At 42.9% G+C, this 14,650-nt stretch overlaps 2 protein-coding genes across 15 annotated transcripts in view; one reads left to right on the top strand and one right to left on the bottom strand.

Annotated features, from left to right (window-relative positions):
* Positions 1–7,466, bottom strand: part of DLG2 (discs large MAGUK scaffold protein 2) — a 1,022,753-nt gene extending 1,015,287 nt beyond the window's left edge. For 9 of the 11 annotated variants that reach the window (XM_033052883.2, XM_033052885.2, XM_042779039.1 and 6 more), the window contains exon 1: positions 5,603–7,030. In XM_033052883.2, coding sequence (XP_032908774.1) covers positions 5,603–5,621 — 19 coding nt within the window. In that variant the 5' untranslated portion in view covers positions 5,622–7,030. Of the gene's footprint in view, positions 1–5,602; positions 7,031–7,336 lie in introns of those variants that run through there. The other 2 variants (XM_033052881.2, XM_033052884.2) reach the window with 2 other exon arrangements.
* Positions 7,467–7,478: 12 nt separating this feature from the next.
* On the top strand, positions 7,479–13,459 carry LOC116992853 (transmembrane protein 126A-like). 4 transcript variants are annotated; one of them, XM_033052910.2, is made up of 6 exons: positions 7,479–7,569; positions 7,948–8,101; positions 9,467–9,591; positions 11,418–11,611; positions 12,021–12,135; positions 13,198–13,459. In XM_033052910.2, exons 3-6 carry the CDS (start codon positions 9,476–9,478, stop codon positions 13,400–13,402), a joined length of 630 nt encoding a protein of 209 aa, XP_032908801.1. In that variant the 5' UTR covers positions 7,479–7,569; positions 7,948–8,101; positions 9,467–9,475; the 3' UTR covers positions 13,403–13,459. The 4 variants fall into 4 exon arrangements, with proteins under 4 accessions (XP_032908801.1, XP_032908799.1, XP_032908798.1 ...); XM_033052908.2 differs by lacking the exon at positions 7,479–7,569 and adding an exon at positions 7,596–7,687; XM_033052907.2 differs by lacking the exon at positions 7,479–7,569 and adding an exon at positions 7,597–7,687 and having other exon boundaries at positions 7,953–8,101.
* Positions 13,460–14,650: the final 1,191 nt, after the last annotated feature.

Raw genomic sequence — 14,650 nt, 5'->3', positions numbered from 1 at the left:
GAAACTCTACATGATTCAATTCCCTGATAAATACATTTTGAAGGAAGCATTAACCTCTTCAGCCCAAAAGTAAAGACAGACTTAGGGACAATTGCACTCGTTCTGGCAAAGTGTTTACCGCCACCAAAATCTCTTCTGGACTACATCCAATAAACAGCAAATGTTTTCTTCACATATTTTGTATGTTGATTACTACTGTCATCACCTACCAGGTCAGGACAACTTCGATAGCTCTTTCTGGGATGAATACAGCAAGAGAAAACATGACCTTCATTTCTATTTTTATAAAGCTGTTGTTTGGCACTGTTTAATTTGCAGTAAATAAAGGAAAATACCACAGTGAAACAGATCTTAAATACTTCTTAGAAGCAGGAACCTGGTATGACCTGACCAAAATAAGCATATCTGAGTAAGGCAGATTTTCTCATTTTGCTGAAGCAAGGACTGCAAAATCATCTTTTATCACATTTGGCCACTAGTTACAAATTCAGCTTTTTCTCCATGGTTACCCTCTGACATCTAGCTTGGCCATCTGGAACAAATTCAGAAGGAAAGAAGAGAGGATGAGAAGGAAGAGGATTATGCTTATAATGCAAGACACCATTGCCTCTACTGAATGCAATATGCACTAAAAAGGAATGGAGGAGAGGATGTACAGCTGCCTCTTGTGCCTGTATCAACACTATGGTTGCTTCCAATTCCAGTGACTAATAGTACAATAATTTATAACACTTTTTTCCCCACTAAAATAATGACTAGTGTTAATTTACAGCACTCACAGAACACACAGTGTCAGCTCTCATAAATATCTCAGATAAGGAGATGTTTTTGCCACTAAAATTTATATGAGAGAGTAAGACATCATCAAACTGAAGCAAGTGAATTATAGTGTGGTTACCCTGTGTTTTGTCTATGGGGAGAGAGAAAATGACAATTGTCCAGAAGGCAATGCAGATCTTAGGAGTGTTCAAATTAATGCCCTTTGGAGGTGGATCTCTCTCTCTGCTGACCAAAACAACCCTTCAGGACAAAAAGCTGGGCACCCTACCTAGGTGAAGCAACTAAAATGGGATGAATCTACATTATACATTTGAGAAGTACCAGAATACAACAGAGCTGAAAAGACTATTGCCATTCAGAGTTCACTTAGCTTTGCAGTGTGAATGCATATAACAAATGTTTGTTCTGTATAATGCCTGCTCCTATAGTCCTTTTGTGGGCAAAATACTTCACTGTTTCTCACAGCAGAAACAATGTCTGGCTGAGAACAGCTCACTGCCATAAAAGCAGTGACATCCTTAAATCAAAGCTTTGTGGTGAAAATTGGCACAGTTTTGACAGCAATTTTCTGACACTTGTTTGTTTAACTCTTGGAAATCTAAAATTGTGCTTTCCACAGTTATGTAAACATAACTAAAATTTGGACTGCTCCATTCAATTAACTGTAAAAACTGAGAGGAAGTTGAACAAAACTTGGAGTGAAGGAGGTGGCCTTTTAGCCATGTACTTATTTGAGAATTATTCAGCAACTGAAAGGACAAAAATCTTGTAATACCAATTACCTGTTACAAGTAAAAGAGAATTTCCTATATATGTTGGATTTGTTGCTATAAGATGTAAGGAAACTGAAAACCCATTCAAGATTTTTGAGCACAAAATGTTATGATCCTAAATTTAAATTTTGTTAGCTAAAAATAAGCTGCCAGTTTGAAAGAGAATTAGGGCATGAATGGGAGCTAGCTTTGTCTGGTCCTTTATGAACTTTGCATTAAAAGTTCCTGCCGAGTTGTTTTTAGACCCATTCCTTTCAACAGACCAGCCACAAAGTCAGCATTACCACTACAAAATCCAGCATTTCAGAGAGTACATCTGTCATATTCTTCTAAATGGCCCAGAAGTTGTCCACATGGGATCAGACTGGCATGTTTTAATTCTTGACATTGATGTACTTAATAAAATATGTCCTGGAAGGCATTTTTTAATATAAAAGGAATTATTCAAAAACTTATTCCATGACAGAATCAGCACATCTTTATAAACTGGCTACAAGGTGGGGTGAGCCAAGATGGTGCAAACAGCAGCCCACAGGCTTCATGTGACTAAAGGTACAATCCCTCCTTTGAGTTATGCAAAGTGGGATAAGGGTAGCACAAAACCCAACACTCATATCTCTGACTACCTAGACACAGCTAGATGTGCAAGGAGGACGACAGGGTTAGTCTAAAAGCATATCTGCAGCCAGGCACCCAGATGTTGGGGGTTCCTGTCATCTCTGTGGGAATCACAAGCAGGGCTCCAAAACTGAAATCTGGTCTCCATCATTGAGGAGCATGGATTTAATTAGTTCTTTCCATCACTGTGAAATACAGGGATGAATTACAGTAACATTTTTGCTATTAACTATTCTGTTGATGAATCCAAAATATATGCAATTACAGATCTAAATATAGTTCCTTGCAGTTAAAAGAAATCAAGCTAAGCAACTCGGGAAGGGACGGAGGGAGGGAGGGAGAGCAGACATTTAAACCCATGCAAAAACCTAACCTCACTTCTTCTGTATGGTTGTACAATTTTACTTTGAAGCAAAGCCTTCCTCAAGAAATTCCATAGTATTTCCATTAATAGTTCTATTCAGAAATATCCTAGTTCATGAAAGTAAGGTAAGAATTAAGCAAAAATAATGAATTTTAGTTACTTCACAAAACTGCTCATCTCATTCCATCTCTAAATGGCATTGTCCAAGAAGTCATTTTGTAACTACAGTCAGATGCCTGTCTTGTCTGATTTAAAACTTTGAGTGTACTTCAAAATTATAGATGAGCAAAAGCCAAAGAGAAGAGCCCTTTGTTTAACTGTGCAGCCATAGTGCACCAATCCATACAATGTCTCACCCATACCTAAAGGGAGCACATCCAACACCACAGTATGCTCCACAGTCCCTTTCCAGCCTTGCTTTTTGCTGGTACTGCCAGCAAGCACTCCAGCTCTCTGAAGATTCCTGGGAATGTAGAGCCTCATTGCCCTTCACAGTGAAGTGAGAAAAGCTAAGTATTTTCACTCTAGCACATTAGGTAAGGACAATCAGGTACTGATACATGACCAGAACCAGAAGCAAGCCTTTTTTTCCACATCCATAAGAAATTAAAGCTTCCTATAAGTTATATCATTTTTATTATTAAGCAAGCTATTTTTTTCCTAACTATACAGACTGGACTTCTTTTAAAAGCAAGATGGCAGGCATCACACCAAGCAGCAAGGTAAAGTGTAAATTAGGTGCCAAGCTATGTGAAATTTCAAGACTGGTACTAGATGTGAGAGCTATTTCAAAGGTGAATTCCCAAAATGCTTCACTTGTTCTTTAGAAAGACCCAGGACTGGCCAGTGCCAAAGAAAGCAGTGCTTGGTAAGAACTTCCAGTGATAAACATCAGTATGCTTTAAAGCTTGTTTCACAGGTTTCTCTGTCTCCATACTGATTTTAGGAGAATATTTTAATCAAATCCAAAATAGCAATGCAGAAAGAAGTGCTGACAAGGAGAGGGATAATCCTGTCCTCAATGCTGATACTGAAATACTTCTGCACAGCCTACAAGAGAGTATCCCACTGAGATTTCTACAGATGCCCTCAATGGGAAGGACATGAACTCCCAAATTTTCCCCAGAAAGGGAAAATAAGTCATCATCAGAAATACTAAACTAGTTAGCCACAAACAGCTGCCAAAATCATAACATAAATAAATGGAGGGGAAAAAAAACAAAAACCAAACCATGGAAGAATCCCCTCAATCTCCCTAACATTCACAGGAGTAACAGGGATTACTTGAAAAAATAGCAATCTTTTTAAAAATGGTAGAATGTTTTGAGTTTCCAGCATGCTTTTAATTACATTTAGAAAGTTAAAGTCTATTGCATGAACTAGACAAATTAAGTCATTCAAAATCACAATAAAGTTGCTGATTTGCCAAAAATTTTAATCCTGCAATTTATATGCTTAAATACATTCTTAACAATATCCTTTTAATAATCAAATACATCAAATAAATCTGACTTTATATTTTAATGTTGCCAAAACACACATCCTCCTAACACCAAAGAAGAAAGTCAAACCTTGGTGTACACCAAGAATGACCCAAAATGACTGGAAACAAACAGGAAATTCACAGATTTTTAAGGCCAGAAGGGACTGCTGTGATTGCCAATCTCACTTCTGCACAAAGGAGCCTGCAAGATTTCACCCCAAAAGTCCTGTAGCAAGTATTCGGAAACTGAATTACAGCTGAACATCCAGCACAGAAACATCCTTAGTGTAAATCATCTAAATCAGGATTAAAATTTAAATTATGAAAAGCCTCAGTTTGCCTTCTGTAAACAGGTAGGATACAGAAGCCTCACCATCAGGGTGACACTTTCACAGCACAGCACATGAATTATTAAGAAGGGAACTCCTCCACACACGTTTCCACCTTTACTATACATAATGGCAAGCGATTCCATGAATGACAATGCCATTCATTAAAATATTTCAGGTTTGAAATTTCATTTCTACACTGTCATTTTTGAAAAATACAATCACAAAATCCCATTTATTGTTTTTTTTTTAATGAAAATAATTCTACCAATCTGCATGGTTTATAGTAACTATTTATAGAGTAAATGTTTAATCATAACTAATAAGTTATCCCTATAGGGAAGAGAATCCAAAGTCACATCAATTACATCCTCATTTCCATTTGTAACATTCATTTTTTTGCCCTTTCCCCCACATTTTGTATCATCAGATACTGGGATATATCAGATCCAGGTACATCTGGATAGATGAGCTAAATAAAAAAAGATTCACATGACTCCTACTCCATTAGCATATTCAGAAACTTTAAATAGGTGTCCAATTTTCAAGAAACCAGAAATAACCTAAGGTCTGTGAGTGTTTTCAGAGTAAGAATTTACCTTCATATACTTCCCAACTGTTGTTTGAACACTAGAAACCACATTTTCCAAAGCTGCAAACACAAACTTGAGATGAGAAGAGGCCAAATGTAAGATTATTTGTCTTTTCTTAAATGCTGCCATACTACAGCCCTAAAGTACTAAAGCATGGAAATTCAAGCTAATTAAAATCACATTTAAAAAAAAAAAAATAAAATCACCGTCAAAACACAGGTCTCATAACTTGTTTTTAAAATTAGCCTTGAAACTGCTATTTATTTATGCTGCTACCGATAGCTGATGTTTATCCGCCAAACATGTCACAAATAGAAAACAGATTAAACTACAGTTTTAAAATTTATTAGCATTTGTAAGAGAGGCTTCTCACAAAATTAAACATCAAGCTTTTCTCTTGGTGTCTGTTCAAAATCTTGGATGGCTGATCTTTAGAAAAAAAACATTTGAGGCCAAATGTGACATAAATCTTAAAACACAGCATAAAATTACTTTTAAAAATTATTATTGAAGTGCACAGATTTTTCTCCCATTTTCAATGCAAAAGAAAAACGATTTCCATTCCCCATTAAAGCATTTTTAATTTGAAATTGTTAACTACTAGAAATCAACAATCAAACACAATGAAGACGCAATATGAGATATGAAGCTTCATAGCCCACCTTTCTTCTTGACTGGCATTCTTCTTCCTACTTCTGGTTGCAATCACTTTTTTACAGGTACTAATGAAGTACTACTGGAACACTCTGCAAGGTCAGGAACTGACTATCTATTGCAGAACACTTTTACAGTTCAATAAGGAAATGCAGCTTCGATCTTCATTTCTATGAATACTTGCTGATCCCTTGGATTGGGTTTCCGACGCTCTCCACAAACAAGAAAAAAAAGGGGGAAAAAGAAGCTTTTTGATTCTTTTTTAAGAGACGCTTTCAATTTCTTTAAAATATATTTGACTATAAAAATACAGGAGGAAACGTTCCTTGGCAATATAAAACCTTATTATAACTCCTCTTCTGGCAGCAAAGTTTGAAAATTAAAAGATTTTATGCAATACAATTAAGGCACAGTCCATCTCTAGGCAGCTGTCTCAATACTCCACCTGTACATGCTCAAAAACATATTATTTGCAGGACAAAAATGCCCAAGTAATCCAAATAAGGAGGAAGACAAAAACAATCCAAAGTGCCTCTTTAAGCTTTTTCACTTCTTGAATTAATTTTGCTAGCTATGTATTAGGTGACTACACAGCAGCCTGAAAAGATCCCTTTTTCCTCACCAGACAAGAGCCTTCAAGTATCACCCTCTTACCCAACAGAAGTCACTGGGCAGACACTTTCATTTTTATTATCTGCAAGCCACCCAGCCTTGCGGTCTTTAATGTCCCTCTGATCCTCCCATGTATTAAAAGAGAGGATTGAAAACGAGGAAAGCAATCCCTTGACCTGGAATTATTAAAGTGACAGTGCTGCCCACTGGGCACTTGGGCAAAGCAGATTGCTTTATACTGGAGTAATTTACTTCATGCCATTCCTTCCCTCGCACAGCAGCCACCTCGTGAAAGAGGAATAAGGAGAGTTAGGAGAAGAGCTTCACAAAAGGTTCATGTTCAGAGACAATGAAGTACTAATGAAATAAAAAGCAAGCCATGAGATCAGTCCGGAGTTTCCCACTCAGAAGTGCAGCTGGTTGGCTTCAGTATCAGCCTCTCTCTCTCTCCCCTTTTTCTGGAAAAACAAAAAGAGAAACAGAAACGGGATAGATTTTCCTCATCTACTCCGTTAAGGACAAGTCTGAGAAAGGCGGACAAGCTCGGAACGATTCCCCTGCCCGCGGGAACGAGGAGCTGCGATGCACATGGCAAGGCTTTGCTGTGCATCGTCTTCTCTGGGAGATGGGAGCGGTGTGGTGAAGGGGCGGCTCTGCTTTGCTCTCTGATGTTCGCACTCGGGATCTGCTCGGCCCCGCATCCCGCGGGCAGGGACTCAGGGGCTGTCCCCCCTCACCCTCTCCCTACTCCACCCTCCCCCTCGGTCCCAAAGGGGTCTGCCTGCTGCTTTCTGAGGCGAAACTAGGCACGGAGGGCTGGCTGGGTAGGTGGGGGACCGGGATGGAGTGCAGGCGAACTGACGGAGCCAGGCTGCGTTTAAGGACGAGCGCAATTCCCTCCAGGGCTGCTGAGGGACAAGCGAGAGGCAGGAGCTGAGGGGATGGGGAGGGGTTGGAGGTGGGGCGAAGCAGGAGGAGACGCAGCCGGGGCGAGGGGCGCTCGAAAGGGGCGGGACGGGGAGAGAGCACAAAGGAGCCGGTGGCGAGGGAAGGGGGCAGCGGGCGTTGCGGGGGCTGAGGGGGCGGGCGGGGAAGGGGCACGGGCTGAGGGGAGGGGGGCAGCGGGTTACCCCGAGGACTGGGCCTCCCCGCACCGAAGGGGGAGTCCCCGCGTCCCGGCCGCCGGTGCAGGGTCCGCGCTCAGCCCCGCCGCCATCGAGGAGCCGCCGCCGCCATCCGCCGCCCCGGCAACCAGCGCCGGGCCCCGCCCGCCGGCCCGCGGCCAATCGGCGGCCGCCATGCTGGGCCGGCGGCCAGCGGCCCAATCACAGGCGGCCTTTGATGGCCCTGGTCATGTGAGCGAGTAAGATGGCGGCGCCCACGGGGAGGGCGTGAGGTGGGAGGAGCCACGTTGTAGGTGGCGGGAGCGGCTTGGTGAGAGCGGTGGTGCCGTGGGGCCGTGTCCGCCCCTACGGCTCAAGGTCGGAGCCGCGTCCTGCGGGGAGGCCGGGAGGGTCAGCGCGGTGCGCGGCAGCGACCGGTAGCGGTGGGGTTTGAAGGTTGCGGTCGAGCCGCAATTTCTCGGCGCGAGGGTTCTGACCTGAGCCGGGCCCCGGGGCTTTGGGAGGGCTCCCTGTGCCTCCAGCAAGGCTCAGGGAGAGACGTGTGTACGAGTCGTGAGCAAGGGTCAGGGAGAGAGGTGCTTGCAGCTCCGTGGCGTGCTGTCTGTGGGATCCCAAAGCACAGGTTTGGGGACCCTCCTCAGGCGGCCTGAAGCGATCCCGCTGAGCTCCCGCTTGTGCCGCTCCTGCATCCTGTCAAGCCCGACGCGAAGCAGGCTCAGTCCCATAGGCAGGGCTTGGGACACAGCCTTCACGTTATAAAAGCAACTGAAGGTAAGTATGATTGGCAAAATAAGTCTGGGAGAATTTCCTCTGCAGTAAAACGTGTAGGAAAAGAAGCACATGAATCATTAAACCCCAAGTGTAATCAAGAACTGTTCTAAAGGGTTGACCTCAGGAGCCACCAAGATGCTCTTACCACTTTCTTCCCCCCTGAACAGGACAGGGAGAAGGTATGAATAAAAGCTCAGGATTATGGTAAGGACAGGGAGGTCACTCACCATTTACCATTACAGTCAAAACAGTAAACTGTGGGAAAATTGAATGTATTGTCAATCAAATCAGAATAGGGTAATGAGAAATAAAGCCAAATCCTTAAAACACCTTCCCTCCACCCCTCCCTTCACTCCTGTTTTTCTCTATGTCCTCCTCCCTCTTAGAAGTGCAAGGAGACAGGGAATGGGGGTTGTAGTCAGTTCATCCCATGTTGTCTTTACCACTCCTTCCTCCTTGCACTCTTTTCCAGTGTGTGGTCCCATCCACGGAAGACAGTTCTCCACAAACTTCTCCAACAAGCTGCAGTTCTCTATGAACTCCTCCAGTGTGGGTCCCTTCTACAGGGGTCAGTCCTTTAGTAGCAGTGGCTGTTCCAGTGTGAGTCCCCCACAGGCTCACAGGTCCTGCCAGGAGCCTGCTCCTGCCTGGGCTCCTCTCCCCATGTGGCCACATATCCTGCCGGGAGCCTGCTTCAGCACAGGCCTCCCACTGGGTCACAGCCTCCTTTGGCCATCCACCTGCTCTGGCATGGGACCCTCCAGAGGCTGCAGGTGGATCTCTGCTCCACCATGGTCCTCCATGGGCTGCAGGAGCACAGCTGCCTGACCATGGGGTGAGGGGGATCTCAGCTCCAGTGCCTGGAACACCTCCTGCCCCTCCTGCACTGACCATGGTGTCTGCAGGGCTGTTTCTCTTATGTGTTCTCACTCCTCTTTTCCAGCTACTGTTGTGCAGCAGTTTTTACCCATTCTTAACTTTCCCCCACACACTGCTGCTGTAATGGTTGGGCTGGCCTTAGACTTGGCCAGCAGCAGGCCTGTCTTGGAGCTGCCTGGAACAGACTCTGTTTGGTATGGGGGAAGCTCCTGGCATCTCAGAAGCCATCCTTGCATCCCTCTCCTACCAAAACCACTGGAACAGTATGCTTTCTGATTTATGGCTACAAAGTATGTATTTATTTGGTTGGGGCTTTTTCTTACACTTCTATTTGACAGTTACGTCAATTTAAACCTGGAGTGTTGCCATGCAAAATAGGAAATGCATTTGTGATTCATAGTGGCAAAGAGTCTAAATGTTTATCTGATTCATACTGGGGCTCTGCAACTTTGATTACGTTTGTTTATTTTTTTCCTTATGATCCAGGACTTCAAGATGACAGGAAGAGAGTTTCTTGAACTAGATTCTCCGCAGCAGAGACTAATTTTGGAAAGATTTAAGCGGATGGAAATCATACAAAAGATGTTCAATGAGCTTCCTAAAGCAGATCAGTAAGTGCTGATAAATTGAATGAAGATAAGTGCATCAAACATTTCAAGTCTTAGAGGTCCTTCTTTTTCCTTATTCTTGTATTACAGTTTTTTTCATGTAGTTACAAAATTAGTTAATTGTGAAGATGCTTGTTATTGTTCAGAACAGAAAACTTGTTCTGTGTTATTTCAGTGTTGGCTCTGGTCCTGCTCAGCTGGTTTCTGGCATGTGCTTCCCCAATGCTTGGGGTTCTGGGATGGCTGATCAGCCCTGACTGGCTTTGAGCATTCTCACAGTCCTGTGCTAGAGCTAAAAAATTTTCTAGGAAACTGAAATGTGATTCTGCTGGAGTCATCTTGTGTCCAGCAGGGCTGGCCTGGGGCCAGAACTGAGTGAGCATCAACCTGCTGGTTCTGCATTGCATTCTGCACCGCTCCCTGTTTCAGGAAAGCGAGGCTAAGGTATCCAGGTGGTGGTGGTGGTGGAGTCAGCTGGAGTCCTGCAGGCTCACCAGCAGGGTTCTGTACAGCACAAAGCCAGCTAAATGCCTTCTGGGCCTCACAAATTACCTTCTGGTTTGTGATACTGTATGTCACTGCAAAACCTTACTGGACCTGAGTTGGTTCTGTTAGGAGTCACATTTGCATGTGTGCATCAGCTTGGATAATTTTGTTTAAATTTAAGAGTAATCAGAGGCTGGTTTTATTTCTATTTTTTTTAATAGGACTAAATTGCTGGCTAAACAAACTGCTGATAGTAACACAGGGCCTCCCCACACAGGCAAGAAAGAAAAGGCTGCAGCTTTGTGTAGGATCTGCCACCCTCACATTCAGCCTCCAAAACTCCTTCCCCAGGAGAGCAGGGGAGGGAGATACTCAGCACTGATGTGGTAATGTCTGGATAAAAACTCTGGACTTACGGATTGCTAGGCCTTGGAAAGAAGTAGCTGGCAGTCCCTGGCACGACTTAAAGCTTGTATCTAGAGGGGAGCTCTATGCACTAATGTCTGGAAAGGAAGAACAAGCACTCTGCAGTCAAACTGAGAGTTCCTGTTTATCCAAGCACTTGTTTTTAACACTAGGGAGGCTCAAACAAGCAAAAAACCACAAACCTCAACTCTTCCATCCTCCTTTTCTTTTGTGCAGTGTAGCAGTTCTGTACCTCACTAAGTGGATTCTGCTGGTCCTGGGTACATTAATTTGCTCTGGTTTGCAGAGCACTTAAATGTGCTGCTGAAATTTTAATCTCAGTTCTCCATATTTATTGATGTGCTTGCCTGTGTTTCACTGCCTGTGATTGTAAAGGTAAAATTTGAATTTTCCTATTCAAAACACAAAATAGTTTCTGTCCTTGATGTCTGGCATTTTTAGTGGTTTAAGTTTTGCAGGATCAGTGTACATCTCTAAAATCTTTTCTGTATGTCTTTTTAGTGTTTAATATTATTTGAAACATTAAAATGTAGATAATGGTGAGTAGATTGACTTGACTTTTTTAAATTATGTATTTTGTTGTATATGTATTTCCTCATTTCTTTTCAGAAAACATCCTTAGAAACATGCTTATTATGAGAGTTTTAATGAAGCTTCCATTAACTATATTAATAAGAGGAAAAAAATGTAGCAATGGCTTCTCAACCTGTCACTTTAAAAGTGTGTGTAAACTCAGGCATGTAACAAAGGGTGCTGCAGTGGCTGCTTTTAAAAGTAGCTACCCTCCATTTTGCACCAGTGAGAGACTGACATCTCTTACCCCTTGTTGCAGGATTTTCAGAAGAAAATTGTAGTGTTGACTAAACTAAACTTTTTTACGGTTCTCAGTTGCTGAAATGACTTTCAATCTTTCACAGGAACCTTTGTAATCATGGAAAATACTTCCTAGCAGCAAATTCAAGCTTGTGTGGCTTAGCAGCAAATAATTTCTTCAGGAGCATCCTACATGTCAGAAAGGCTTCACTGGTGTCTGCTATGCCAATGGCTGTTATTCCATTTCTTTCAACAGCAGCAGTTTATGAAGCTTTTGTGCATGACCCTTTATTTTCAGGTAAAAAATCTTTTTTTTGTTTTTTTTTTTTTTTTCCTAAGAGCTTTGCTTTTTTGTTACACAGTGTAGCACTAGAAGAGCTTTTTCTCCCTGCAGACCAATGCTCTTAAACTGTAGTGGTCTTAAAAAACCTCAGTTTGTAAAGCAGAGTTTGAAAAATAGAATGCATTGTACAGCAGTGAGTTGTCAAAGTGGAGTGGGAAAGGAGATACCTATGTTTTTATGTATTTCTAAAAAAATTATTTTACAGGCTACTTTGGTTGTTTTTTAAAAGAAGAGTCCTCCTCCTTTTATAATTTTTGTCGTACCTGTACAGCTTGGAATGTTTTCAGGTTATTGCACGCAGCTTATAAATTGATGTGCTGGAGCACGTGTGAATATTGGCAGTGAAATATTGTTTGCCACGCAGGTCAGCTGAACTGTGAGGTCTGTGCTGTGATCAGAGGTGGATTAGTAGGTGCTGTTGTGGGTGGCTTCTATCCCATTTTCCTGGCTATCCCCTTGAATGCAAGCCTTGCAGCCAGGTACGTCTTTCTTACCTGCAACGTATTGATTGAAATGTGTTTATGGCTTAAATGTTCAGTTCTCAGTGTAAGTTCTGCAGGTACTTAATCTGTGCATACTTGCCTTCTTGTGGACATTTAGGATGTGGATTACATTAAGGTCATCTGATTACAAAGTGAAGTTTGTAAGAACTACACCAATGTGAAATAAGATCTGCTAAGTGATCCATAGGGAAGCCCTTGTGTTTAGCAGGAACTTTCCAAGTCTCCCAGGATGTGCTGGGGTGTGTGCAATGGTGGCTGCCATCCTGCCACCACTGAAGGTAGCTGGACAGCCAAGAGACCTCACTGACCCTGCACAGTGCCCAGCAGCAAAAGTCCCTGACAGGTGTCATTCTGTGTACAGTAATTTCACGACCATAAGGCGCACCGGACTATAAGGTGCACCCCCCGAGAGTCGGCAAAATTCGCAACTTTGTAGATCAGATAAGGTGCACCGGACTATAAGGCGCGCTTTTTTTTTTTTTTTGCAGTGAGGCTCCACCCCCAGCTCCCCCCACGCGGTTGCTGGCCGAGGCCCCGCCTCAGCCCGGCAGCCATGGGCCCCCAGGTCCACCTCCACCTGAGAGGGGCGGTGCCGTGGGCCCCCAGGCCCACCTTCACCCAGCAGGGGCGGTGCCATGGGCCCCTAGGCCTGCCTCCAGCCAGCTGCCGTGGCACTGCCGGCTCCTCCCACGGCTCACAGCTCACACTTCCGGTTTGGCAAATTTCGCAACTTTGTACATCAGATAAGGCGCACCAGACTATAAGGCGCACGTCCGGGTTCAAGGGAAAATTTTAGTCAAAAGGGTTATAGATGTGAAATTACTGTAGTTCAGAGCATATCAAGGGCAGGTGAGGCTTGGTGAGAGCCAGGGCGTGGTCAGGATGTTTTAAAAGCATTTATCCAGAGAGCTCAGTACCACCAAGTGAACTTAACTTAGGAGAAGGAAGAGAAAATTACTATCTGCATAAATATTTATGTTGAATCTTGACACTTGCATGGAAAAAAATTAAGTTTCTACCACTGTTTCTGTTGTTTAGGTATATGTCAACTCCCTTGCCAGGGAAGGAAAATCTGTTGCGCTGCTGGCTCACAACTGCTCAGCCTGTCTTTAGAAAGATGAGTGTGGGTATCCTGGTACAGGCTCTGACTGGATTGTACCTTGCCACTAAACAGCATGGAATATATATCAAAATACTGCTGCAGATGAACACTAGCCGGGATCCTGAAGAGCTACCTGAATGAAGTAAAGCAACTTTTCAATTGCCTTGGATAAGTAACTATAATAAACAAGAAAAATAAGTCTTTCTGTGTCTTTTTCAATACAAAAACAGTGCCTGCACTGGCATTTTTTAAGTTTTGAACTTAAGTGCAGGTTAAATTTTTCATTATGCCTAGTTTAGTGTATACATCTGAATAACAGACAGGTGTGTTGTTTTGGAAATGGGAGTCAAGAAAGCATTTATAGTGCCTGCTTAACGTTTGATTCTAAGGTGATGCTACAACTCTTAGAAGCTGTAAATAAAGAGTATTCTTGAAAAAAGAGGTATTTTCTTTCATAATGCAAACCATAGAGATTTATTAAAAAAAACAAACCACCAAAAAAAACCCAACAAAATAAAAGGGGGAAGAGAAAGGCGGGGTTTTACTGAGTGTTTTTCTCCCTTTTCTCCCTTGACTAGCACAAAACTTCTGTCACACAATTACCCCCTTTACACTGTAGATGGGTCACACTGTAGAGAATACTTTTATCACAGAGCAAGCAGGAGTGAGAGTCGTGTCAAGCTTCCCAGCATATCAAAAAAACAGCCTTTTGCCTTGAAATTAAGTGTTTTCCTGAAGGATGGGACTGTGTCAAGTGGCCTCTGAGGGCCAGTGCTATTACTGGGATATCTCAGCTACATCTAAGATCAGTGGTCCAGGGTAATGCACTTATGACTCAGGCATGTCTCCACACCGGTTGCTATATATTCCAGAGCAATATAAATTGCAGCTCTCCTACTGCATGGTGTCTTTAGTGTATTCTGAAGTCTTAAGAGCTAAATCAGGAATTCTAGAGAAGCAATACTCTCAATCTGATGTATAGTCTTTAACCCCTAGTAGGTGGGGGTTGGCCTCTTCTCCCTGGTACCAAGTGACAGGACAAGAGGAAACGGCCTTAAATGGTGCAAGGGGAGTTTCAGCAGGAGGAATTTCTTTATAGAAAGGCTTTCTAAGCATTAAAATGGACTGAGAAGGAGGTGGCAGGAGTCACCATCCCTGGAGGTGTTCAAGAAACCACTGGATGTGGCACTTGGTGCCATGGTCTAGTTGAGGAATTGGTGATGAGTCAAAGATTGCACTCCATGAGCCTGGGGGTCTTTTCCAAACATAAATGATTCTGTAACTGTAAAAGCTATATAGTTACTGGTCAACATTCATTTCAGTAAAATTCTACCATCCCCTGAGATGCACATGGAAATATTTATTAATGAGAATTAAGAATTCAGTATT

The sequence above is a fragment of the Catharus ustulatus genome, chromosome 2, assembly GCF_009819885.2.
Source record: "Catharus ustulatus isolate bCatUst1 chromosome 2, bCatUst1.pri.v2, whole genome shotgun sequence".
Classification (NCBI taxonomy): Eukaryota; Metazoa; Chordata; class Aves; order Passeriformes; family Turdidae; genus Catharus; species Catharus ustulatus.
This window is presented reverse-complemented; position numbering and strand designations above follow the sequence as displayed.